Raw genomic sequence first — 27,492 nt, 5'->3', positions numbered from 1 at the left:
TTGGAATAGGCTCAGCCACACTAAGGAGATCTCGGGGTATTCTGTCAAAGATTCTGCAGAGGTGGAGCTTTTGGTAGGTTAAGCTGAGGCTCCATCTAAGGCAGAAAAGACCTAGCTCAAACAATAATCGATAGAAGTCATGCAGCTATTGGCCACTCTGTCGAAGCGAAGCCATCCTCTTCACTTGCACAAGGGCATCTTAAGCTGTGAATTGTCCTTGCTATGGAGACACTTTTGTTTGACATATCATGTGCCTCTAGGACACTCAGATGTATGTGGGGAACACTGATGGGCCATCCTAAAGAACTGGGCACTGTCTGGAACAGACTAATAAGAGACCAGGTTTGGTAATACAAACAATAACACATAGCAATCTCATACTGCCAACTTTACCTAGAGCAAAAATATTTCTGGTCGTATTTTCATTATGTCAGATGGGTGAGGATGAGGAGTGAATGGTTTGAGGCGTCAATATTTTCTTCTAGAATGTAATAGTGATATGACGTGATGGTACGTAGATTTGATTTATCTAGGAGATATTTCTTTCAATATTGTAATTTGATGAGTATTACTGCTATCTGGCAGAATGTCTTATTTGTCAACTTTGAATTTTAATAAATTGTTTTCAAGTTAAAAATATTGATATATTGACTGCAATATCTGATCATTTAACCTCACATATGTTTGGTAACCAAACTAACCTTTCACTTTGAAGAACCAACAATAACCACAAGAACTATGTCCTCAGCATTAGGTACTTTAATCCTAAAGACAGAATGTTAAAAATTCATGGTCTCTTGCAAAAAGGTATTCGAACTCACGTCTTCAAGAACTAAGGAATACGTACCATAGGCAAGAAATTAAGAGTAGGTATAAAATCTCCAGTGGAAAAACACAGAATGCCCCTCTTCATATTCAACATTTCCACTGACAGTGACTTTTGTAAATAAAAGTCACGTCATTATGTTTCTTGTGATTCCACTCATGCCAACAATCTCATTAAAAACCATCATATTGATTAGAATTGTGATCCTTCACATTCTAATACTCATCAGGCCGAACCTTCTTTTGGATTTCTTCGGAAGGTGAGGTTCTATGTGTGTCAATCAGGAAACCATTATTTCTTTGTGAGACTGTCTTAATATCTATATAGATCTGTGACTGGGTGAATGTTTGGCAATGTTCAGCATTCCGTCCATCATCTTTTTCTGTTGCTATAGTAGCCCTAAGTGTAAAGGATATGCCTAGATTTAGGTACCTTGCTCTTTATGCCACTGGATTCAAGTTAGCCTCGCTGATGTTATGTTATGTTATGTTATAGATGTTTGTATAGCGCACGGCTGCCCCAGCCAAGGGGCGTCCCGGCGCTAGCTGTCAGTGTCTCAGGAGACTGCTGAAGATGGAGACTATAGGTGACACAACATAACTAACAGAAAAGGTGAGTTTTTAAGGCTTTTCTGAAGGATAGAAGATCCTTCATCTCGCAAATCTGGGCTGGAAGACCATTCCAGAGCTTGGGCGCTAGATATCCGAATGAGCGACCGCCCATTCGACCTAATTTAATACGTGGGATAGTGGCCAGGTTCTGTCCCTCTGACCGTAAAGTGCGTCGAGGGACGTAGGAAGACAGGAGTGAACAAAGCATGGGGGGGAGCAAGTTTCAGAATTTCAAAAGTGAGGCATAAGGTTTTAAAATGGATCCTCTTTTCTACAGAAAGCCAGGGTAGACTCTTGAGGGTAGCAGTAACAGATTTATGACGGGGAAGACCCGTCAGAGCTCTTGCGGCGGCATTTTGAACTCGCTGTAATCTGGCTTTCTCGGCTATGTTAGTTCCCAGCAGCAGGGAGTTGGCGTAGTCCAGCCTCGAGAGAATTGCTGATTGTACCACCACTTGGCGGGTATGGTGGTCAAAATATTTTAAGATAGGCCGTAGGTTACGTAAAATGCCAAAACATGTGGCAGCCACCTTTTTAGTATGACGGGTAAATTTCAGGGCGGAGTCCACCCATACTCCTAGGTTTTTTACCACATTTTTGGGCTCAGGTGGTTGATCCAGAGTCTCAGGCCACCAGTTAGTTCCCCAGGCCATAGTATCTTTGCCTAACAGCAAGACCTCCGTCTTGCTGGCATTGAGTTGGAGGTAATTTGATGACATCCAGCTGGTGATATCTACGAGAGTCTGTTTAAAATTCTGCGCACTCAGACCGCTCTCGTTTTTTAGTGCTACCACCAGCTGGGTATCGTCGGCGTAGGACACCAGTGAGAGCCCGCGCTTCCTGGTTACCTCTGCCAGAGGGAGGACATAAATGTTGAACAGGGTGGGGCTGAGAGCAGACCCCTGAGGTACTCCCTGTTCAACGGGATATTCCTTGGAGAGATACGGTGGAATAGAGACCCTAAACGATCTATTCGACAGGAAAGCCCTGAACCAGCTAAGAGCCTGGCCAAAGACCCCTACTTCCTCTAATCTTGACAACAGCACCTTGTGGGAAACCGTATCAAAGGCAGCACTGAGATCTAAAAGAATCAGTGCTGCCGTACCTCCTGAGTCTAATATGGTCCGAAGATGTTCAATGACACTCAGGAGGGCAGTTTCGGTGCTGTGTCCGGCCCGGAAGCCATGTTGAGAGCTGTCTAGAATGGAATGAGACACCAAAAAATTGGTCAAGATGGAGTTAACATGAGCTTCCGCCACTTTGGCTGGCCAAGGAAGTAGAGAAATTGGCCTGAAGTTTTCAGGAAGGTTAGGGTCGAGTGTGGGTTTCTTTATAATAGGAGAGACCCATGCTTGTTTCCAGCTGGCGGGGATATTGGCCGTGAGAAAAGAGGAGTTAATAATATCTCTGAGGGGGCCTAGAGTTATCTCGCCGGTTTCTCTGAAAAGTTCAGGCTTCAGGGGATCTGCAGGGGAACCAGATTTGATTTTGTTACATAAATTCAGAAAGTTTTCATGACTGATTGCCGGGATGATAAGAGAGTTTGGGCCTGTTAGGGTCTGCTATGAGAATGGGTTGCGAAGTGGTCAGAAAGGAGTTGTAAATTTTCTTGATTTTGTCCATAAAAAAGGTGGCCAGGTTATCGCATAGTGCAGGTAAGATGTTAGAGTTATTTACGTTTTTTTTAGCACTAAGCTCTTTCAGAATTCTAAAAATAGTTTTAGAAGCATTCTGGCTGTTATGGATTTCAGTAGCATAATATGCTGCTCTAATTCTACATATATTGCGGTGATAGCTTTTTTGTAGCTGGATATACAAGGTCTTAGATGTGGGATCATAGTTCCTTCTCCATCTACGTTCTGCAATTTTTAGCTCCTTTCTTTGTAAAATAAGCTCATCGTTGAACCATGGGCTAGATTCATGGGATCGTGGCTTAGTCCATTTAGCTGGAATCAGTGTGTCTAGAGCTTTGTTGATCCAGTCACAAAGACTATCATACCCTGTATTTGGACCTACATTAAACATAGGGGGATCTGCTGTGAGGAGGGCGTGGAATTCCTCGAGACGAAGCTTCTTCCATGGTCTTTTCCTGACCTGCTGAGCAGGGTTAATGTGTGAGTTGCTCCCAATAGATAGTTCCATAATCACTAAGTAGTGATCAGTCCAGGTCATGGGAATAGGCAGTTCTACATTCATATTAGTAAGGTTGGAAAAAATTGGGTCTAGGAGGTGCTTACCACTATGCGTGGGCCCACTCACAAGTTGGCAGAGTTGTAAGGCAGCTAAGTCAGCCATTAAGGTATTAATCTTGTTGTCAGTGGTGGTATCAAAGTGGATGTTTAAGTCTCCGATGATCGAAAAATTAGCGGTTTCGATAACCAGAGAGTATGCATTCTCTAGGAGAGATGTTATGAAGTTTGCGTCGGCGCCTGGAGGTCTATAGATCAAAAGTCCCGTAAGGGTAAGTTGGGGGTTAATTTTGATATTATATCGGGCGCATTCGCAGTCTTCGATTTCCAACCTAGAGAAGGTACAGGGAAGGTGGGATTTAGCCATCATCGCTATCCCGCCACCCTTGGTGTGTCTATTTAGGGTGTACATCGTATAGCCCTTAGGGGTAGCTAGGTTTACAACTGAGTTCATTTCATCCTTCAGCCACGTTTCTGTTAAAAATAAAATGTCTAAGGTGTGATTAGACAGTAAGTCGTGAATTTCGAGATGGTGTTTTTGCAAGGACCTAACATTCAGTTGGCCTAGCCTAAGATGTTGCGCGGGGGCTTTGATGCAAGACGATGATAATAAAGGCGTAGGTACGGAGAAACCACAGGGACACACCAGATGGGTTTTGGTGTGTGAGAGGTTGAGTTGAGTACAGCCATCCTTCAGACGATTGAACGCTAGCAAATCGTGTTTGGAATACATATAATCACCATTCTTGGTTTCTCCGGGGGCCTGGGCGAGGGTCGACGTACAGGCGCGGACGGGCGGAGACGGGCAGGACTCTGGCGCGACTCCGGCGCGTCCGCTACGCGGAGTCATGTCCCTTCCTTTTGTACCCAGCGGTGGACTTCGCAAAGCGCTTCCTCCCAATCGAAAATGGCCGCTACTAACAGATCCCCGGTACCGGCCTAACTCCGCCCTAAATCGACTGGGAGCTGGCCCGAGATACGGGAATAGCGGGGAGATAGTGCAAATAACCTCCTAACTCGAGGTAAAGTGCAAATGCAGGCAAATAAAAGTAGAGATGCCGATTTTTAAAATTTATAAAACAAATATATTTCGAGGCATAAATAGAGGGAAAACAGTACTAAACACTAGGCAACCTCCCGGCTTCCGCCTCAGGAGGGGAGAGACACACAAACAGCAAGGGAGAGCCAAGCAAGGAGTGCCCCTTTTGTACCCAGCGCAGGACTTCGCAAAGCGCTTCCTCCCAATCGAAAATTGCCGCTACTAACAGATCCCTGGTACCGGCCGAACTCCGCCCTAAATCGACTGGGAGCTGGCCAGAGATACGGGAATAGCGGGGAGATAGTGCAAATAACCTCCTAACTCGAGGTAAAGTGCAAATGCAGGCAAATAAAAGTAGAGATGCCGATTTTTAAAATTTATAAAACAAATATATTTCGAGGCATAAATAGGGGGAAAACAGTACTAAACACTAGGCAACCTCCCGGCTTCCACCTCAGGAGGGGAGAGACACACAAACAGCAAGGGAGAGCCAAGCAAGGAGTGCCCCTTTTGTACCCAGCGCAGGACTTCGCAAAGCGCTTCCTCCCAATCGAAAATTGCCGCTACTAACAGATCCCTGGTACCGGCCGAACTCCGCCCTAAATCGACTGGGAGCTGGCCCGAGATACGGGAATAGCGGGGAGATAGTGCAAATAACCTCCTAACTCGAGGTAAAGTGCAAATGCAGGCAAATAAAAGTAGAGATGCCGATTTTTAAAATGTATAAAACAAATATATTTCGAGGCATAAATAGGGGGAAAACAGTACTAAACACTAGGCAACCTCCCGGCTTCCGCCTCAGGAGGGGAGAGACACACAAACAGCAAGGGAGAGCCAAGCAAGGAGTGCCCCTTTTGTACCCAGCGCAGGACTTCGCAAAGTGCTTCCTCCCAATCGAAAATGGCCGCTACTAACAGATCCCCGGTACCGGCCGAACTCCGCCCTAAATCGACTGGGAGCTGGCCCGAGATACGGGAATAGCGGGGAGATAGTGCAAATAACCTAACTCGAGGTAAAGTGCAAATGCAGGCAAATAAAAGTAGAGATGCCGATTTTTAAAATGTATAAAACAAATATATTTCGAGGCATAAATAGGGGAAAAACAGTACTAAACACTAGGCAACCTCCCGGCTTCCGCCTCAGGCGGGGAGAGACACACAAACAGCAAGGTGAAGGGGGGTGAAACCCTGAAACTAGTCCTAGGATGCTTGTTTTCCGGTCCAGGGATGACTTGGCCGGCAGTTAGGGCTGGACTGTTCTCATGGGGAGCAGGGTCAAGACTTATTTGCATATGGTTGGGTCCAAACTGAGATGGTATGGTGAACAAAAAAACGATGTATTTAACCCAGAGCTGTGACTGGGGGTGAATGTTTCACAATGTTCAGCATTCTGCCCATCATCTTTTTGTGTTGCTAAAGTCGCCCTAAGTGGGAAGGGTATGCCCAGACATGGGTCCCATGCTCGCTATGCCACTGAATTAAAGCTACTCTAGCTGAATCGGGGTGATACCCTGATGCCCGTCCCAAAATGCTTGTTTTCCAGTCCAGGGAGGACCTGCACTTGCAGCTCAGGCTGGACTGTTCCCATGGAGAGCAGGGTTGCGACCAATTTGCATATTGCTAGGTCCAAACTGGGGTGAAATAGTGAGCAAAAGAAATATGGATTTAACCCAGATCTGTGATTGGGGGCGAATGTTTGACAATGTTCAGCATTCTGTTCATCATCTTTGAGTGCTGCTACAGTCGCCCTAAGTAGGAAAGGTAGTCCTAGAATTGTGTCCCGTGCTGGCTATGCCACTGGATTCTAGCTAACGTGACTGAAGAGAGGTGGAACCCTGAAACCGGCCCCAAGATGCTTCTTTTTGGTCCAGGGAGGACCTGGCCTTGCAGTTCGGGCTGGACTGTTCCCATGGGGAGCAGGGTCAAGACTGATATGCATATGGCTGAATCCAAACTGGGGTGGCATGGTGAGCAAAAAAAACAATGGATTTAACCCAGAGCTTTGAATTGGGGTGAATGTTTGACCATGTTCAGCATTCTGTCCATCATCTTTTCGTGTTGCTATTAATAATTTATGATCCCACAATACCCAAAACTGTGAATCTCTTTTGCGAACCTAATCTTTTGGCATCTTAGTAACTGCATTGTTTTTCGTTGCACTTTACTTCTTTATCACTTGTGTTGGATAGAATCAAAAGATTTCTACATTCTCCTGGGGACAATCGTTCTCCACTGCCTGACTTTGGTATGTAAGCTGCTGGGTGAATGTATTTATATATAATACATGCAAAAACAAACAAACACACAAACAAACATACACACACCAGTAGGCAGTTATAGATTAGATAAGACCTAGTTTCCATAGGAAAAGCATTTTCTTTTTTTTTGTTGCAAATGACTTTGGCGCAGTTTGACGAATATTCACAAAATTTTCAAAATTAGTTTGCCACTCACTTCAGCTGCTGTCTGTAAAGTTTCAGGGTGATTTGTCAAGCGGGGGCAGAGAAAAAGGGGGTCCCAAAAAGCATTTTCCCCCGTGCAGTTTCCCATAGGGATTTTAGACAAGACTACTGCTTGAACCACTGGACGGAATTACACCAAACTTAGCAGAAAGCTAGATCTTTGTCAAAAAAAGAGTGATTTTTTGTAATTTGGTGTATATCTGTTTTAAAGTTAGTAAAGAAAAAAGAGTTATGTATATCTTAAGAAATGGATCCACGCACCAACAGCAATCCCGTGATTGGCTGGCTGCAACCGGAGAGAAATGTTGTGGCTGCCATTTTGTGAATCGGGACATGGTTCCTAGGGAGTGGGGGTGGAGAGGCTATAAGGGGTCAAGATAGAGGTGTCCTGACCCCATGGGACTGATGGAGGGGCCTGTGAGGGAACCCTCATGGGCAAGAAATTGCCCAAAATGTTTTGTGTGTGGCATGCGAGGATCCGCTTAACCACTATGGAGCTCAGCGCTGCCCCCAGTGTGAATATGTGCAGATCCATGGATCTGGACCCCAATTAAACCAACACATACACCCAGAGATCAATTGAACAATCCATTGAACTACCCACCGAGCCCACACAGGCACTCACACAGCCATGTATACACCCATACAGCTACTCCCATTCCCACTCACAGACCCACACAGCCACTGACACACCCTTACAGCGAAACCACTGACACACCCACTCACACACCCATACAGTCACTCACACACCACTAAGAGACCTACACAGCCACTTATACACCCACTCACCACACACACACCCATACAGCCAGCATGGCCCCCCCTGTGTGAATCCACAGCGGATGTGGCGATCCAGATCCCAATAAAAAACACATACAGCCACTTACAAACCTACTCACACACCCACTCACACATCTATCCATACACCCACACACACATCCAGTCATTGATACATCCACTCAGGGACCAGGAGAACCATTCACACACCCAGTCACAGACCCAAACAGGCACTCACACATCCATTTGCACAGCATCATACACACCCATACAGCTACTTGCATACCCATTCAGAGATCCACACAGGCACTCACAGACCCACTCACACTCCCATACAGCAAAACTACTGACACACCCATACAGCCAATCACACACCACTCAGCGAACCACACAGCCACTTACACATCCACACAACCATTCACACACCCACTCACACATACCCATACAGTCGCTCACACACCCATAAGCGACTGATACATCCACTTAGAGACACAGAGAACCTCTTACACACCTACTCACAGACCCACACAGGCCCTCACATGCCAACATTCCAACCACACAACCACTCACGCACCCAGAGACCAAGAAACCAATCACGCACCCCATTTTTTCACTCATACAGTCACTCATCCATCCATATAGTCACTGATACATCCACTCAGAGACCAAGAGATCCACTAACACACCAACATTCTAACCACACAACCACTCACACACCCAGAAACCCACTCGGACACCCATTTCTTTCACTCATGCAGCCACTCACGCACCCAGAGAACCATTCATAGACCCACATAGGCACTCACACACCTACTCGGACACACTTCTACAGCTAGTGACACACCCACTCACAGACCGACACATCAACTTACACCTAGGGGCCCACAAGTTGGCTCTCTCTGGGAGGGTGGGTCAAATGCAGTGCGAAGCATGGGGCTAGTTGCATACACAGGTTGGTTGCTGTGCCAACTGCGGACAGCTGAATGCCATGCACGGCAGCAGTTGGATTAACGTATGGTAATTAAAAATTACTTTGTTTAAAAAACAAGAAACTCACTGAAAAAAAAGGATACAGAGACATTATAGTTAGAAAATAGCATGATAAAAACAGAAATTCACTACAAAAAAACAAAGAGACCTTACTGTTAGGAAATAGAATTTTTAAAAAAACATAGAAATTCACAGAAAAAAAACCAAAGGTTACAGGGACGTTATAGTTCAGTTCAGATTTTACACACATGAAACCATAGACATTTAGCAGAAATAGTTATCCGATGAAACTTGTGCCCTAAGGTAACTATAGCTCGTGCCCTCGCCATGCACGGCCAATTACCCACATATTACATCAGTCATGACATCATCTATGACATCATTGACATCATTGATAATATCAGTGCAACATTAGAAAAATGTGCATTGCATGGGCAGAAGTTATAGTTACGTTAGGGTACGTATATGATACGGAATGTTATGGCGGTGCAGGATCAGTAATATTTTTGGGATATGGTCCATCCACTTTTCTGATTTAATTTTGTTTACAAAAAAGGTTATGCGACGTGAACAACATTCGCCGCAGTGGTTTCGCCACTTCACTTCATCTTTGAAGAATTGGTAACAACAGGCTACGATGGGATATGATACATCTTTTTAACAATGGCTGGTCCGTTCGCAAAACCCAGGGTGGGTACTTTCAGGTGCAAAGAGTTTGATTAAAGATTGTCTACTTAAAAAGGGCCAGTCCGGCAGGCTGGTCTCTTTTACGGCCAGACTTGCGTGAAGCAGCTTACGGCCGGTGTGCGGTATCGGACCAAGGTAAGATCGTATTGACATTTAAGTTGCTTACCAACACCGTGGCTGTTTTAAGTGTTAAACTGCAGCTTATAAGATGTGTGAAATGTTAAGCAAAACAACTGCTCAACACTTAATAGTTGTGTGTAACAGAACAGAAGTCGCTGGCGGTATGATATACTCTATCAAACATAACCGGCCTTGTCGGGTGGTGTGGGTGTCCATTTGTGCTGAATTTTTTTTTTTTTTTTTTTAAAACAGTCATTGTTTTATTTTTTGGGGCCCAATTACAGAAGGCTATGCATTATGCATGAAAATAACATGCGACGCTCATGCAGGTTTATTTCTGTTGATAGGTTATTAGAATGTTAGCAAATGGCGATATGCTGCATTGCGTTAATATGTGTTTAGCTTGTAGTGACTTAGGATACACTATTTACTTTGGGGTGTGTTTGTAGCGATACAAATGGCTGAGACATGCCATTTGTGCCGGTTGAATACGCAATAATACTATGTCGCACTGACATAAGATAGCTGCACACTGCCCTATGTTACGAGGCGGGCGTTTAATATTTGTTGTCAATGTTTGTGGCATTCATACACTGGATACATTGCAATAGCTTTTTAAGTAGCGATGCTAATAAATGGTGATGTGCTAGATCTCGTTAGGATATGTGGGTGCGTGATATGTCATGTGTCTTTTGTTGTCAATTGGTTTTGGGTATTCAATATTCACTCAGATTGCAATGGATACCTTTTTCATGTTATGAGTGTAGCCATCAGAAGTACGGTCTGAGCATTGTAGCATTATCTGGTGGATACCATGTTTGATACTTTTTCCTTTCTTCGTTTTACCTTAGGCTCTTCATACATACATTTGATGTCTCCTTTTGGTTTTGTGTGTTATCACGACACGCCTTTCTACAAGGTAATTCGCACTGCCCACATATTATGTTATCAGGTGTCAATTATGTCGGGGGATTAGCCTGAACAATGAAGGACCTTCGGTTCGAAACAGAACAGTGATCCCGTCCACATTTGAATTATATATTGTAATGGCGGAACGTGGAATCTAGGAAAAGTGATTAAATGATATATAATGTAAATGGGATGTAATTTCAATCATTATTACAATAAATGTATTCCATAATGAGATGGAACTTTGGACTGTTGGAGTAATGTTACCATCCTTTTCTCCTCTCTTTCTCTCTTCTTTTCAATTCTGTGTATCATAATATGATCTGAATTATGAAGACAACTGAAGCATGCTGTAAATTTTTCTATTATTGGTAACCATTTTAATTGCCTTCACTTGTGACTTTGTAGTTTTGTTGATTGTATCATACATATATGTTGAAGTCGTAATCCAATCTAATGATGAATATTCTAAGATACATGTATATGTTTGTAACCCATACCGTACGTGATGCCATATGGGTAACCCTTCTGTTTGCTACCCCCAGTGCAGTTTGCATAATGTTTTTAATGTAATCTTAAATTAAATGTTAAAAGTTAATGCATGTTGGATTTTTATTTCCTTGAGGGTTATGTTATGTTTAGTTTATTATTTTTTGATATTTTTCTGCACTCTATATGTCATATCTCATATGTTAATTCATATTTAAGTATACATATGCTTGTACTTATTATGTTACAGCTATGAAGACATTTACATCTGTGAACGAAACGTGTTGGCTGTGTTGTTTTCTGTAACATTGGGAGTCCTTTTATACAAGCAAAATAAGGAAATATGTAATACGTTATACTCTGGTTGGGACTATTTTGCATGAATATTTGCTGTTGGTGCAATACTATTTGTGTTTTTAATTACATTGTGGTCATATGGTCTCACCCTTGAGCAGCGGGTGCTTACACGGTGTGCACACCTAAAAGACTGTTTTGAGAATTACTTATTCTGGGACAAGAGGGAAGTGCGGTTCATTAGGACTCGCTGCTCTTTGATCTTGTTGTAATACGTCCCTGCAACCTTTGGTTTTCTCAGTGAATATATATACATACTACTTGGAAGCAGGATCACTCACTGATCCAATCAAGTCTCACAATCACAAACCGGCTCTCTTCCTCACCCACCCACGAACTCAAGAATGGAGTGTGAAATGGAGTTTATGTATAAAGGATCAGTCTATCCCATGAACACAAGACCCAGATTTTTCAGCAAGCCAAATAGTCTATTCTGCTTGTAAATACTGGACAAGGTATTTGGGTACTCTACCAGCGTTGTTACTACTCCTCTCTCTTTAATACCTTACATTACACATCAGGTGTCTCTGCATTAGTGAGTATAAATGAATTCAGGATGTAAGCAAGTGCTTTGCCTTCAGTTCAAATGGCAGGTCACATCTGAAGTTTCATGAAATGTAGAGGGCAAGAGTGGGTTTGAAAGTAGTGAAACATGTGAGAACTTAAAGACTTGAAGGTGATGAATGCATGAGAGTAGTGACACATTGGGGATCATATGCACAGACACTAGGAGACTGGCCAATGAAGAAAATGGAAGATGAAAGCAAGTGTGAAAGATGTAATGTGGTGGCTGATCCGGTTAGGAGCGTACTGAAGTTGACGAGCGGTAGAAAGAAGAAATGTCAAAAAAATATTATAGGTATCAGGTAAAATTAAACTGTATTTTATTGGCACAGGTTTCACTACCAGAAAATCTTCAATCTTGCAGATACCGACCTCACAAGTGCAGGTGATTCGTCGAGGATGAGGTGCTTCCTGTTGCAACTGATATACTGATAACAAATAGAAAAAATATCAACTGAATTTAAAGAGAAGCTGTAACAGCACCTTGGTACAATTCTGCACATTTAAAGACCTTTTAAAAGTGAATTCAACATTAGGTTTTAAATTTGAATAAAACAAAGTGTGGTTCTAACAATAGATCCATGCTAATGTCTTAGCATTATTTATACTCAATTTATAGACATAAGATCATCATTAAATGACATTCAAACATTGCTCTTACTTTTCAATGTAACTTCTCGCTACTGCACTTCACATAAAGATCTTAACTGTTTAGTTTAGTTTATTCAAGTGTTCATTCTTTTAAAACCATTACACCAAGACAAAATACTTACATACCTAAAATGTCATAGTCAAATTAATTAATAAACCTATTATAAAAATATAAAACAATGGACCATTATTGTACGTTTGATAAAGACGAATTCAAAGAACTTAACTGATCCTCTTATCTTGGAAGTGAGGACTCCAACGTTTCAAGTTTATTTGTGATTGCATAGTTAATTAAAACCATTGCACTAATAATAAAATCACAAAAATTAATTAACAATAAAATGCAACATTTTCCAAACAGTCTGTTCATTTACATACTGCTTTCTCATTGTTTTCATTAAAAAGCTGTTAAGATAGGGATAATATACTAAGTTACTCAAAGTATAACATTCACTGTACAAGTGTGCTAAATTCATCTTGTTCCACTTTTCCAAAACAACTTCGATATCACATTCAGAGGAACATTAATATTAGAATAGAAAACTAATGTCCTGTTAAGGGTCAAAGTTCATTGTGGAACTGTATCAATGTGGCTATTTATTGAAATAACAGAGTTCTAGGAAGACAGTCTTGTACTGAGTCAGTCAAATGTTAGTTTATTAATTAAATAAAACCATAAACATTATATTAAAATATGTGCAGAGCATTATACCAATAAAAAACAATTTACAGACACTCAATAATAACAACGTAAAATTCATGGCCAACTCCGCTTGCCCAGAGTGCCTCCGCTGTTGTGAGCCCAAAGTGCCTACTGTGCATAAAGTGCTAAGCTGCTTCCCTTCGCAGGGATTCCTGATAGTTACCCCAATGTACCAAAAGGCGCATGAAGTGCCAAATGCTTAAACGCATGTAGTATCTTGACTGGATTAACCAAAGAAGTAAACTCATAAAAATGCTGAGAGGAGTGACAGATCAGATCTTTTAATATAACTGAAACCAACACAAAGCAGTGGGGTTCATGGCATCCTTGGATCACAAAGTGCTTGGTGCAAACTGTAAACTTTCTATTGAGTAGGCTAACTGATCAAGTAAACGTGTAAAGTTCCAACATGCTTATATGGCGTCTAAGATGTAATTTGTGCTCACATAATGTGCCTCCCACTGATGCCTGTTGATTGGTGCAGGTGTCCCTAAAACCACTGGAGGCCAAATGGCTATAAAACTTGAGCTTTGACACATGCCCTTGAAGCAGAAAGGCGGGAATGGAACTAGAGGACGCCTGTCTCTTTGGCAGCCTGCCCTTTATGTAAGCCCTTTGGGGAACCTATTTTAACCCCTTCACTGCAGCGGCTATTCCGCCGCAGTGCTAAGGGGGCGGGTCGGCCGCGCGGCGGCCGCATGCTGGCGATGGAACCGCTCCGTCACCAGCTGTGCTCATGACGGAGCGGTTCCGTCATGGCCCCGCCCGCTCAATGGAACGCTCAGAGCAGGCACGGAATCCGCGAAGGCGCTCTGAGTGGGCCATGACGGAACCGCTCCGTCATCAGCACAGCGCCACCGCAGCTGATGACGGAGCGGTTCTGTCATCAGCAGGGGAGGGGTTAAATGACCACCATATCCCCAGGATAAGCACAAACATTCTCTTTGACCAGGTCCTTAAAAATATCGAAAATTTGCACCAGTCGGATGTTATGCATTGTATCCTGTGGAACCAGTGATGCTATTGCTGCAGATCTGCGTGGTCTAGTCCCCAATACCTCCATAAATCAATCAATCAGGTAATTGTAAGCAAGCTACTCACCCGTGAGGGTCTCAAGGCGCTGAGAGGGGGGGGGGGTCATTAAAATTCTCCTTAAACTTCTTCTTTAGCAGGGTCCTCCACGGTTGGTCTCGGCAAAGGGCAAATATATAGGATGCGTAGCAGCGACTCATTTGACTGATGTCACAAATGACATTCCATATCATCGCCCCATTGATCTTTTTCCTGCCATCTTGGTATAAAGTCCAAGGTAGGAATCACTCCCAACCTCAAAGACATACATTTCCGTTTGATCTTCAGGGAGCAGGCAGCTTCTAAAAGACAGAGTTCCTTTTGGTTGTTGTAGGAGTTCAGTACCAGCCACACATGTGAACGTTTGGCTACTGGTCCTTTGTACTCTATTAAGCTTTTCAAATGAATACTTTTATTTAACATCCTTCTAAATACTTGAGTGGATGTATCCAAAGTTCACCCATTCCTGAGATTTTCTATACTATCCTCATAGTACTTTTTATACACACCTGTTCCTCTTTGGAGATTGATTTCAGACAGAGCAGACTGGCTAGAGAACCCTCAATGGGAGCTCTCAGCTTGTGGCAGCATTAAACAAATGTTTCAGGTCTGGCCAGAGTCTGCCTTGTCAGCGAGAACTCCAGTCTGACTAGTGCAGGCGATGCTGATCTCAGCAGATGGAAAACTTTTTGTAAGGATTTTGTCCAGTAGACTGGCCTCCGCTCCCACCATCATTTTGCTTCCATATGAGAAGGAGGGTATCAGTCTTGCTTTCACTACTGCAACCAGTGTTTGGAGGTTGTAACCCCAAAGAGTTTTAGCCAAGGTTAGGACTGCAAAGTTTATTGCAAAAGCTTTTATTCTAATCGCTTACCTCTGTGGAGCACACAAGGCCCTGGAGTCTATCTTAACACCTAGATAGGCTAATGCCGATGTCTCAATCTATCGTAGCTCCATTAAAATACGGTTTGCGTTGATTTAGGATGCAAGAGGACTTTCATTTTCTTAAGGTTACTCTCCAACTCATTGTTTGCTGCATATGTTGGCAAGCGATTGATTGATCTCTGCAGACCTACCCTGGTGTTACTAAGCAGAAGCAGGTCATATGCATACAAGATGTTCAACAGCGGTATGCTACCAAGACTCAAGGCACATGATACTAACTCATCTAACACCGGGCGAAGGTACAAAATGAATACATTAAATGGGGTTGGCGCAAGGACGCATCCCTGCTTTAGATCAATTGATGTCCTCACTTTAATTGACAAGTGGGTGCCATCGCCGACCTTGATCTTGACCCAGGTATCCGTATAACACAATCTTATTGAGTTTAAGAGGTTATGTGGGATTCCCCACTGCTGGACCTTTGCCCATTGCTTTTCACGAGGGACACTGTTGAACACTACCTTACAATCCACGAAACACATATACAAACTGCTACTGGGCTCTGCTCTACTTAGGATTAGTAATATAGCCATAAGGTTAGCTAGCGTACCTTTCTCCCTCGTGAACCCAGTCTGGTTCAGCGACAGCCTACCTGTATTTGACGTCCATGCCACTAGATCCTCAAGCAATAGTGTTGGGAAATACTTGAGGTCTTCATCCAGTAATGCTATTAAGTGGTAATTGCCTAGGGATGAGGCGGCTCCTCCTTAAAAATTGGGTGTATGATTGAACCTTTCAAACTTCCTGGGATAGTACCATCTATCAAGATGGTGTTAAACATGCTAACCAAAAAGTTGGAACATCGCAAGGTATACTCTTTGAAGTCGGATTGAGGGATTAAGTTTGGGTCAGGGCACAGTCAGAATAAGATTTCTTTAAAATTGTATTTATTGCAGAAGCAGTATACTCCAGGGGCTCCGTGGGAACATTTACCCTAGAAGTCTCCTGAGGATGTACTGAGCCAGATACATTGTGCATATTTCCTCAGAAATGTGACTTTAAGTGCTTTAGCCATCAGTCCTCGCTTACATTTGCACTTGGGCCCTTGGGCCTTTATCAATGTCATTAATCAGCTTCCAAATATTTTTTGGTTTGGCAGAAAATAAGAGTTTATTTAGCCCATAAAGTTTCTTGTTTGTTCCTTTTAAAGGTCCGTACTGCTCTTTTCATCGTGGCTCTCTCATTTTGTAGGGATTGTGGCAACTCTAAATCCTCTGGGGAGTGCCGTAATTGCCTAAGCGTTCTGTTGATTATGGCTTTCATCTTGGCATTACTGGGCTTTTTCAGGGCCCTATGTACACTCCCTTATTCATACCTTTGGCTGGGTATTTAGAGGTTAGATAGGCTGTAAGGGTTTCGCAGACAGTTATTGGATTAGATTCACCCTGAAGGTTTCCACAGCGTCTTCCGCCAAGTCTTTCACAAAGTTTGCACTCCACTTCAAACACTTTAGATTTTCAGACCTGACATCTTGCAACAAGGCCCTTGCTGGCTCGTGTTTGCCCCTGTTAATCCTGATGGATAATTTTTGTGGATGGGGGGGGGATCACTCTCCTGCTGGTGGGTGATTTTGAAATCCACCATAAGATTTTATAGTGGTTAGTTTACCATTTTGTAATCTAAATAAGAGACAGATTTGTCACATAACCTGGTCTATGATTGGCAGCGTATCCCCAGGTCACACGCTCTTACTAGTTTTTCCCCCGATCTTGTCTCGTCATATATAAGGTGGCAAACTTTGGTCTGGGAGTGACCCTATTGCCTCAATATAGGTTAAAGTTTCCAGTGACTAGCAGATACGATGGTTGACATGTATTGTTTTAGCAGGAGCATGCTTGCAACAAACGTATCCACCGCTGCAAGCTTTACTTTTTGGATTGATATAAACATTTACAAGCACCAACGGCTTGCCGGCTGCTGAGCGGAGCAATCCAGGAGTAAGGCCAAAATCCAAGGTTCCTCCGTGGTTAGCTCAACAATTTTTGCATGCAAGCTAGAATTGACGTAAGCTGACAGGACGCCCTTTGCCCTTGCAAAAGAGCTACTTTTCTGTGTCAGTTTGCTGTGCTCTATAAACACAGAGAGGAATACTATTGGGCCCATGATTCCAGTATCATTATTATATCACATGTGCTCAAAATTTCCACTACAGAGGCATCTTCAATTTTTGACTGCAGGCATCTCATGTTCCATGAGCAGATGGTTAGGCCGCCCCATTTCTTTGTACTGGGGTGGGCCGCTACTCAATCTTTAGTAGTTGTCTTGGACAAGACCAATAGCAGCCAGCTCCAGCCGTCCTGGGCTCCTTGCTTCCTTGTGATACTTTGTTGTTTCACGAATACCCCTCTATTTTTATTTGAACTGTAAGTGAAGGGAGGTTTGCGAGGCTCGAAGTTTGAACCACGGGAGGAAACGCCCCACATTGCACCTCTCAAAACGTATGGTAAGGAGTCTGCCTCCTAGACGAGACGGGGTACTGCAGCTCTATCAATGGTGGGAGGGGGGGGAGGGAGAGATACTGGTCTTCCTCGAATACTATTGCTTCTATTCCCCAGGACTTCAGTTACTTCTTACTCTCTAGAACCTGTACTAAGAGGTCCGGTGTGGTAACCTCATGAGCATGGGTTCTGAAATCTGCATCTCTGATTGGCACAAACTTAAATGAAAGAACGTTGACTGACTCTACATGATTCAGGCCTACTAATGCCCATTTCAGTTTTGATCGTATGCCAGTGACTGGGGCTTTCTACATTGGCCTCTTCCTCCGTAGTGGGCCAGATTGAAATTGGGATTACATTATCAGAAGACCCAGGACAGGCTTTGTTGCTTCCCTTCCTTGCTCACTTTGTTCACTCTTCGTTAGTTGTTTAGGTGCAAGAGTTATCTCTCGCCACTGGCTAGATGACCTAACTACATCCTGTTGTGGGCTAGGGGCATGTAGCCGACCCACCCCCTATGCCCATCGACTCTAATTGGTGGGTTCCCATTTCATTTCCCTCTGTCTGGAGTATCCGGATGTGCCACAGTCCTGGTGAATGTGCATTCATCTGATGTAATGCATGTGGTAGGGCTCAGTCGTGCGCCCTTTAGTGCAAGGTTAGCTTTAACTTCTTCCAATTGCTCCTTGAAGATACCATGAAGGTGCATCAACTTGTCAATCACCTCCTTGCAAGAACAAGCAATAAAGTCGTTGTCTTTATTCGCTGGCACCCGCGTGATTAGGGCGTTTAGTTTTTCAAGCTGGTCATCAATGCCTGACACAAAAACTGCCAAGGTATTGAGTAAAGCCACCTTAATGTCTATTAGGTTGGCGTGATGATTGAGTGTGTGATGAGGAAACTAGAGGGGAGTTTGAATGAAGACAGCGAGGACGGTGTGGATTCAAACGTGTACTCTGTAGAATTATTATTAATGCATGGTTAGCCCTTTGCCTTTTGTGGAGATATTTCTTTCCTGAAAGGTACTTAATTATAGTATTAATTTGCTAAGGCTTGAGATCGAGGGCAAGTTCATTTTAGTGAAGCTTTTTATAAGTATTTCCATAGCTAGGTGACCTGAACGTTTCTCCCATATTCTATCGACTCAAGTGGTGCTGCACTGGTGGTGCTTAACTGGTGGTGCTGCAATGATGCACAGGTGGTGCTGTGGCTGATGCTGAGATGGTGTTGAGTGATGCTGAGATGGTTTTGAGTGATGCTGAGGAGATGCTGTGCTGGTGCTGCGGAGGTGGTGCTGCACTGATGTTGAGGTAGTACTGCACTGGTAGTGAGGTGATGCTGTGCTTGTGCTGAGGTGGTGCGCTGATGCTGAAGTGGTGTTGCGCTGGGGCTGAGTGATGCAGAGGTGGTGCAGTGCTGGTGCTGCTGAGTGATGCTCACTTGGTGGTGCGGAGTGACACTGACTGAAGCTGAACTAGTGCTGCACGGATGATGTGGTGGTGTTGCACTGTCTACTTGCAGGATATATTGTTAAGTAACCTCACATGACATGCCACGGTTGGAAAGCATGTGGAGGCATCCCTTGATATTGGTTTTATTTCCTAAAAGAAAGCATCAAAACGTTGAAATAGAGCAAATTAAAGCTGCTCCCATTTTCATAAAACGGAACAATAACAGCATGTTTACCTCTTTAATCGTTTCCAAATAATCAGGCTGTCAAAAGCAGAATATAAATAGGTTGATCCTACTGTTGGCCGTCTTCTTAAACTACACTTCCATTAGGTATGTGTATTATGTAAAATTTAAATATCTGAGCTAATGAAACCAAAAATGTTCTAGGATGAAAAACAACAGACTCTGGCTGAAAAAGCGTTAGTGAAACCAAAGACAGTTGAAAGGAAAACAAGATAAGGTATTGATTTGCAGCACTTGGCTGACCAAGTTCAGAAAGCCAAAAGTCAAGTCAAAAGAAAAAGTAGTGTGCTGAAACTAACATAAATGTGCGATAGTGAAATTATCCATGTAACAGGGCGAGTCTCCAGAGTGTGACCAAAACAGCAAAAGGAGGGACAAATGTAAACTATTCAATAATAAAAACAAAGGAATTTTGAAGATTCATGAATGAAGGAATAAAAACGGAAGGGAGTGATGAAAGCCCATACAGTAGATGCCACATGTCTCGAGAGAGACAGCGCATGCGCTGCCTATGTAAGACACCTAAAAAGTGTGATCACTATGATGACCTTTGACTCCACATGGAATGCAGTGGTAGGTAAACTGTGCTGAACATTTGTACCTCACATATTTCACATGTGTTTGGACATTACATGCAGTATGCATTATAATTTGAAGGTTATAAACTACAACACTTATTTGAAAGGAAAGAATTGCAATCCAACAAGTTATTATGCAGCAGAATATGCAACAATATTCTGTCAACAAAAGGTTTAGTTTAACGAATGTTAATGGTTTGTGTTTTTGTATAAATACAGAAACTTTTTTTTCATAAAAAATATTGAAAATACTGAAAGAACGGTTACTAGTAATTTATTACTCAGATATTTAAATGTAGTTCATCTAAAATATTTCAAACCACTGATCATTTTGACTAAAGTAGAAGCCTCATACAATTTATAATTTCTAAAAAAAAAGAAAATTATCTACTTACAGTACGATTTCCATACCGGCGGTCTGTATTCATCATTATCTGAAAGATAATACCAAATATTAAGGTATACTTAGATTTGACTGCAAATAACTAATACTGTGTCTTGCGGTAGTCATTCAGCCTTAAACACATTTAATTAACTCAAAAAATACAATCAATAATTTTAGTGTTCTACATCTCCTTTGTGAAGGCAGACAACAATTTTGATCAGATTGCAATAAGTTATATATCCACTCCAAAGCTTCCCAGTGCCTGGACGCACTTCAAACAGGAACACGGACTCAGTAATAAGCCATAATCAGATTTCATTTATTGATAGCTTCCAATCAAAGGAGCGGTGCATGCCTCAAGACGCGTTTCGGACACGAGGCTGTGTCCTTGCTCACTTGAATATATATATATATATTTTTTTTTACTTACACTTACACACACACACACACACTTACACACACACACTTACACACACACACACTTACACACACACACACTTACACACACACACACTTACACACACACACACTTACACACACACACACACACACACACACTTACACACACACACACACTTACACACACACACACACACACTTACACACACACACACACACACTTACACACACACACACACACACACACACACACACACACACACACACACACACACACACACACACACACACACACACACACACACACACACACACACACACACACACACACACACACACACACACACACACACACACACACACACACACACACACACACACACACACACACACACACACACACACACACACACACACACACACACACACACGTATAGCAACCGCCAGAAATCCCGATATGCATTTCCATTTTGAAGTCGTATCAAACTTTACTCGCTTTCATTCTTTATAGAATCCATATTCGGTCATCTCCAAAGCTCCCAAATCATGTCATATTTATACTCTAAAAGTCACTAATAAATCAGAAAAAACGCACTACTTGCTGCTCACTCAAAGATGGTTTTAATAGGATGGTTATATCACCGATGAGGCATGAAATCTGGGACAAACTAGCTCTAGCAGCAGAGGTCACCTCTGCTTTCAGCTTCTTCTAACAGATCTATCTTCTGGGACAGATCTACACCTTAACTGGTAATCAAAGTGCCAACAATTTCACACCACTTGCATCAATTATCTCTGCTACAACAATATTTGCAGGCGGTTTGTATTGAATGGTAGGGTTATAATCGGTCTTCCTCTATATGGGGAAGCATAGGTGCCAGATCTGCCTGCTGAAATGACTTGCGTCTAACCAAACTTGGTGCTTACACAACATGCATAACCTCTTGGACCTCAGGGTGTCCTTCTACCCACCCTCTAATGATTATTTTATCACTGCGGCCTTACACAATTGTCATTTGATTTATTTTTTCTCCTCTATGAATAGTGTACTCTTATGGTACACTATTCAAAACATTGCTCCTATATGGTTTTTTTTAAACAAACTTTATTGAGCCATTGTTCAGAGCACATTACAGTATAACAATTGTTCATGGCATTTTTCATTTTAGTTAGGATGTTGACACGTCTGTTTCCATATGGTATACTCATATCGTTACCTTAATGTCCCTTAGTTTCACAGTACGGAAATAATAATGCTATGGATGTAACATGCGGAACCATATGCATACATTACGAACGTCTCTAAGTTATCTTGCCTGGTATTTATGTCTTTATTTCCCAAACTAAGTTAAAAACTACCCCCCTCCCCCCTTCCTGATCTGTCTGTGTGCCTCCATCTATTCCGTACCATTACCTTTGGAGTCATGGGTTCCAGCCTATTTTTCCTGTACCCCATGGGTCTTCCTTCTTTTCCTCTCCAATTATCGCTGCCTTAGGAGGAAATGTCTACTAGAATCAGGGAAGTGGGATATCCAACTGTGAAAGGTCTTCTAACATAATGTCCCAAACCATGGAGATGGGACATTTCTTCAACCCCCTCGCCTCCGAGCGCCACGCTTTCCGCGCTACCCCACCTTATTACCTCCTCCTTCCATACATGCAACGGGGGGCACCTAGGCGACTTTCACCTCATTGTAATCGCTTTGATCGCCAATATAATAGCAAGTCCAGAAACCGTAAGTGAACCTTCTGAGCCTTGGTGCGCTTTCGGAGACCCAAGAGACCCTCCAGTATGTTAGCAGTCATTGTTAGGTGTGTGATCTCTCCCAGGACGGTACGAATACCTCCCCAATATTCCCTTAGGTGAGTGCAGGTCCACAACATGTGAGCAAGGCCAGCTTCTTCTTCCCTGCACCTCGGGCAGTAGCTCTGGGCCTCCGGGAACATACGATGTATACGTCTCGGGTCAAATACGCCCTATGGAGAACCATATACTGTATAAACTTGAGCTTGGCATTTTCGAGAGACCCGTTTAGGGTGTTCTAAAATACTTTCCCATGCCTTGTCTGAGATTACCATATCTGTAGTGTCTGCCCATTTCTGGCGGAGATCCGCAAGCCCTATGGAAGCCTGTGTTCGGATGCCGGTATACAACGTCTTCACTAGGTGTCCACCCCTCCCCATATAATAAAGTAAATGGACCAGGTCATGTTGTGGAGGCTCCCTACGCTGGGGCGCCCATGTCATCTTGATGTAATGTGCCGTCATTGCATGTAGCAGATAAAGGCAGTCGGGGCCCCATTGGTCCTCATAAATGTGTCATGATCTAGTAGCACACAGTCCCCGAATAATGAACCCACCTCTGCCACCCCTACATCTATCCAGTCCTGTATCCTAGCTGTTGTGATCCTACTGCCCATAACCGGCAGCCCTGGTAGCCCTAGTAGCGGGACATTGGATGCGTAGGGGAGTGTGGTCGACGTGTACTGTAGGGCTTTCCTCCAAAATTACAGAGCCGCCTTCAACAACGGTGGGCCGTTAGAGGGTATCTTCGCCCTTGGTAGCAGCATAGCATGTAGCGTACCCCCGTCAGCTCATTAACGTATAGTTTATTTCCTGCAGGTTCCTGCCGTCCAGAATGACAGCCATTGCAAATGGGCAGCGTAATAATATGCCCGGAAATCTGGGACACCCAACCCCCCTCGGTTGGTAGCCAACTGCAATTTTTACTCTGCGCCTGCCTACGCCCCATATGAGTTCCAGCAAGAGTGTATCTACAGTGCAAAATGTGGCCAGGGGCAGATTGACAAAGAAGTACAATAGTCGGGGAAGCATCACCATCTTGGAGACGGCTATCCTCCCAATAACGGACACGGGCAGGTAGGTCCAGAAGGAAACGCTCGGGCGTAGTGAGGCGATGACCTTCATCAAATTGCCTTCTAGTTGGTTTGATTGAGCCCTGTACACGTTGATGCCTAAGTATTTAAATGTAGTCACTGCCACGAGAATCCGGTAGGTGCCAAAGCGAAGTACGTCCAGACGAGGACCCTCTTGGAAATAAAAGGCAAGGGACTTTCCTGCATTAATCGCCAGCCCGATATAGTCTAGAAGGCAGAGAAGACGGCAGGGAGCGGATCTGCCCCATTCTCCAGTTCGCGCAAATAGATAAGAATATTGCCCGCATATATTGAGACAAGGTGCGCATGATCTTGTATGAGAACTCCCAAATCCCCTGATGACCGTCTCAAAGCTATGGCTAGTGGTTCTAACACGAGCACAAACAGAAGAAGAGGGGAGAGGGGGCACCCCTGCCTAGTGCCTCTGTGTACCGCGTATTGCGGGGATACGTATCGCCCCTTACGTGCCCTTGCAGTAGCCTCAACATAGAGTAGGCGTATCCACCTCAGGAAATCGTGGGGAAGACCAAAACGCAGCAGAGCTGCGAACATATACTCGCACGTAATGGAGTCGAACGCCTGACGTAGATCGAACGCCAGACACCCGTCCTTGTCATAGTCCCTGGGTACAGCCCTCATTATGTGGTGGAGTCTTCTAGTATTGAGTGAAGTGTTGCGTGCAGGGAGAAACCCACACTGGTCACGGTGTACAAGAGTGGGGAAAGCGGGGATCAGACGGTTGGCTAAGGCCTTACTAACGATTTAATATTCGGTAGCCAGCATCGATAGTGGTCTATAGCTGGACATGTCCATACTATCTCTGCTGGGCTTGAGGAGGGACAACACCATAGCTTGCATCGTGGATCGTGGTAGTCTACCGGTCTCCTAAGCCGTCTTATAGAGTTCCTCCAGTTTCTGCGTTAAAATCTCCGAATATGTTGCATAAAATTCGACGGGTAAGCCGTCGATTCCCGGGGCTTATTGCAGTTAAGGCCAGTAATAGCTATTTTTATTTCATGTTGAGTGAGGGGACCCAAAAGGCCCTTCTGCATGGTTTCCGTGATCGTGGGAAACTGTAAGTCATCGAGGAAGGCATCTATTAGAGCACCGTCGATATGCGTTGGTTACGCATATAAAGTACTGAGGTGATTACAAAAGGCTTCATTGATCTCCGCTTGAGTATGAAGCAGGCCCCTCTGTGGTGTACTAATACAAGTAATTAAGGGTGTCTCCCATTTATCCTTTATTAACCGTGCTAATAATGTGCCTGACTTGTCGGCATCTGTGTGTTTCAGTTGTGTATATGCTCAGTAATCAATGAGTCTAAGTGTTTCCAGGGTCTCCGCATGTCAAATGCAGGCCTCCTGGAGAGGTATCCTTTTATCCGCATCTGTCACTGCGGCTGGTTCTATCTCTGTCAACAATGATTCTGTAGCTATAAGCCTTTTGTGTGCTTCCTGACGCGCCCCTACAGTTGCACTAATTGTCGATCCTCAAACCACCACCTTGAACGCGTCCCAGTCCACACGGTTAGAGGAGTCCGTATCCCAGTTTTCTGTGAAATAATTGCTAATGACATCCGACTGTGTGGCCCGACAGGGGACATCCACCAGGAGTTGGGGCCATAGTGTCCAGGTCTGTACAGGGGTCTGAACCCTTCCCCATGTTAACATAACTTCTAAGGGATTGTGGTCCGAAAATGTCTTGGCCAGGTACGTTGAGTTGTGTATTTGTGTAGCTATAGAGTGGGAGCAAAGAAATCTGTCGAGCCTAGTATCAAGTTGGTGGACTGGGGAGTGAAATGAATATTCCCTGTGTGTAGGGTGAAGTGTGCGCCATGCGCCCACGAGAGCACAGCCTTGCAGCCAAGTGTTCAGGAATTCAGCCAATTTGTGTGTACTTGCACCGTGTAGCGGTGGATGGGATCTGTCCAACTCAATTTCTAGGACTGCATTGCAGTCTCCCCCTAAGATCCAGGGGAAAGCTGCCCAGCCCACCAAGGCTCTGCCCAAATCAGTGAAGAATCTGTCTTGGTCGAAATTTGGAGCGTATATACATCCCAGACTTACAGGTAATCCATCTAACGTGCCCTGCAACAGTATATAATGCCCCTGGTCATCTGCTCGGTGATCCACTTCCACAAACAGGACCCCATCTCGTATCCAAATGGTCGCCCCTCTCCCAAAGGCTGAATAATTAGTGGTGTATAGTCGGCCCCCCCTTTTTTTCCGGGTCTTCACCGCCTCCATCAGATGGGACTCCTGCAGGAATACAATCTGCGCCCTCCTCCTAAGGAGGTAAGCGTGTACCCTGTGTCATTTGCTCACAGCCCCCAACCCCCGTACATTCCAGGTCAATAGGTTATATGAGCCTAAGTCATTACATTTATGAGCCATAGCTGTTCCACTTGTGCTATTCGCCACGCAGTGCGGAGCCCATGAATATTGGCAGACCAGGAAGTCCCCAACCCCTGTAAACTAACAAGTAACGGCACAGCCGATAAACTGTGCTGAACCAAACTAAATCAGACAACGTATGGAAAACACAGAACAGAGCATGTGCTTTCTGGTGGGGTATGCGCAGCCCACCATACTGCTGTCGGTATGGGCGTATGACTCCGGTGGCTCAACTGGGCCCCGGGGGGGTGTGTACCTCTCAAATTATACCTGTCAGTGCGTTGTATAGTACCAGAATGTGTGTTTTGGAACAAGAGTTCCACCAGCTTATGCTGCCCATTAGCATCTGGGGTCAAGCGCTAACTCGTGGGATCCTGCAAGTCAGGACCACCGACCAGGGTGTATGTAATAAACAAGCATATCAGCACATTTTACAAAACAGGCATCTCATACACTGTTAAACGCACAGTTCCAGAAGTTCAATCAAAAAAGGATATGGTTAAACGGGTGAGAACATGCCCGAGTCCCGGTAGTCTTCCACGTGTAAGCGTGACATAGGAAAAGTTCAGGACCTTCTTTCAGTTATCCAACAGGCCATCTCCTGTTTGGGGCATCACCGATGGGAAAAGAGTTATGCTATTTTCCAAATCTGAGTGTATGGTACTGTCCTCCGAGTCCGTAAAAATCTTTGTGTGATCCTCTCGGAAGGATCCAGCGACTGCCAGCGCCTCCTCTCTGTCCATCTTCTTCTGGGCTGGGGTCGGACCCATTCTTGCTGTGTCTCTTGAGCCTCCTCCCCGTCCTCTAGGCAGCTGTGTTCGTGACGGTACCGGGCTATAGCGCGCCGAGCCGGACAATCCACCCTGACTAGGATCCAATTCAATTACCTCAAGCCATTATTCCACATCAGTAGGGCTGTCAAAGAAATAGGATTTCTTGTTGTGCATGATTTTGAGTCTGGCCGGGAATAAGAGGGAATATTTGAGTTGGGCCGCCCGTTTTTTTTGTTGTTTTTTTTTTGCTTGAAAAGAGGTCCGCTGGCACTGCACCATGATCGCGTAGTCCGGGTACAAGGAGATCCGTTGCTTTTCAAACTGGATGTTTGACTTTTCCCTTGCTTTTTGGAGCAGTATGTCTGTCCCTGTAGTTCAGGATCAAATTCCGGACGGGGGGCACCATTAGGAATCCGGTGCGCCCTCTCCATGCAAAAATGTGGTGATAAACCTTCCAGTGTGACATGTTCTCGGAACCATGCTTCCATAAAATCCACAGGTCTCACTTCTTCGCTTCTCTCCGGAAGGCTAATAACGCAAATATT

General features: G+C 44.1%; 1 protein-coding gene across 1 annotated transcript in view; it reads right to left on the bottom strand.

Moving 5' to 3' along the window:
• Positions 1 to 27,492, bottom strand: part of CHN1 (chimerin 1) — a 407,318-nt gene that overhangs the window by 231,632 nt on the left and 148,194 nt on the right. The window contains exons 2-3 of the mRNA XM_078681533.1: positions 20,493 to 20,531; positions 12,389 to 12,444 (exon numbers count right to left, since the gene is read on the bottom strand). Coding sequence (XP_078537659.1) covers positions 12,389 to 12,444; positions 20,493 to 20,531 — 95 coding nt within the window. The remainder of the gene's footprint in view (positions 1 to 12,388; positions 12,445 to 20,492; positions 20,532 to 27,492) is intronic.

This window comes from Lissotriton helveticus, chromosome 3_1 (assembly GCF_964261635.1).
Source record: "Lissotriton helveticus chromosome 3_1, aLisHel1.1, whole genome shotgun sequence".
NCBI classification, from domain to species: Eukaryota; Metazoa; Chordata; class Amphibia; order Caudata; family Salamandridae; genus Lissotriton; species Lissotriton helveticus.
Note: the sequence above shows the minus strand (reverse complement) of the source record. Positions and strands in the feature narration are given on the sequence as shown.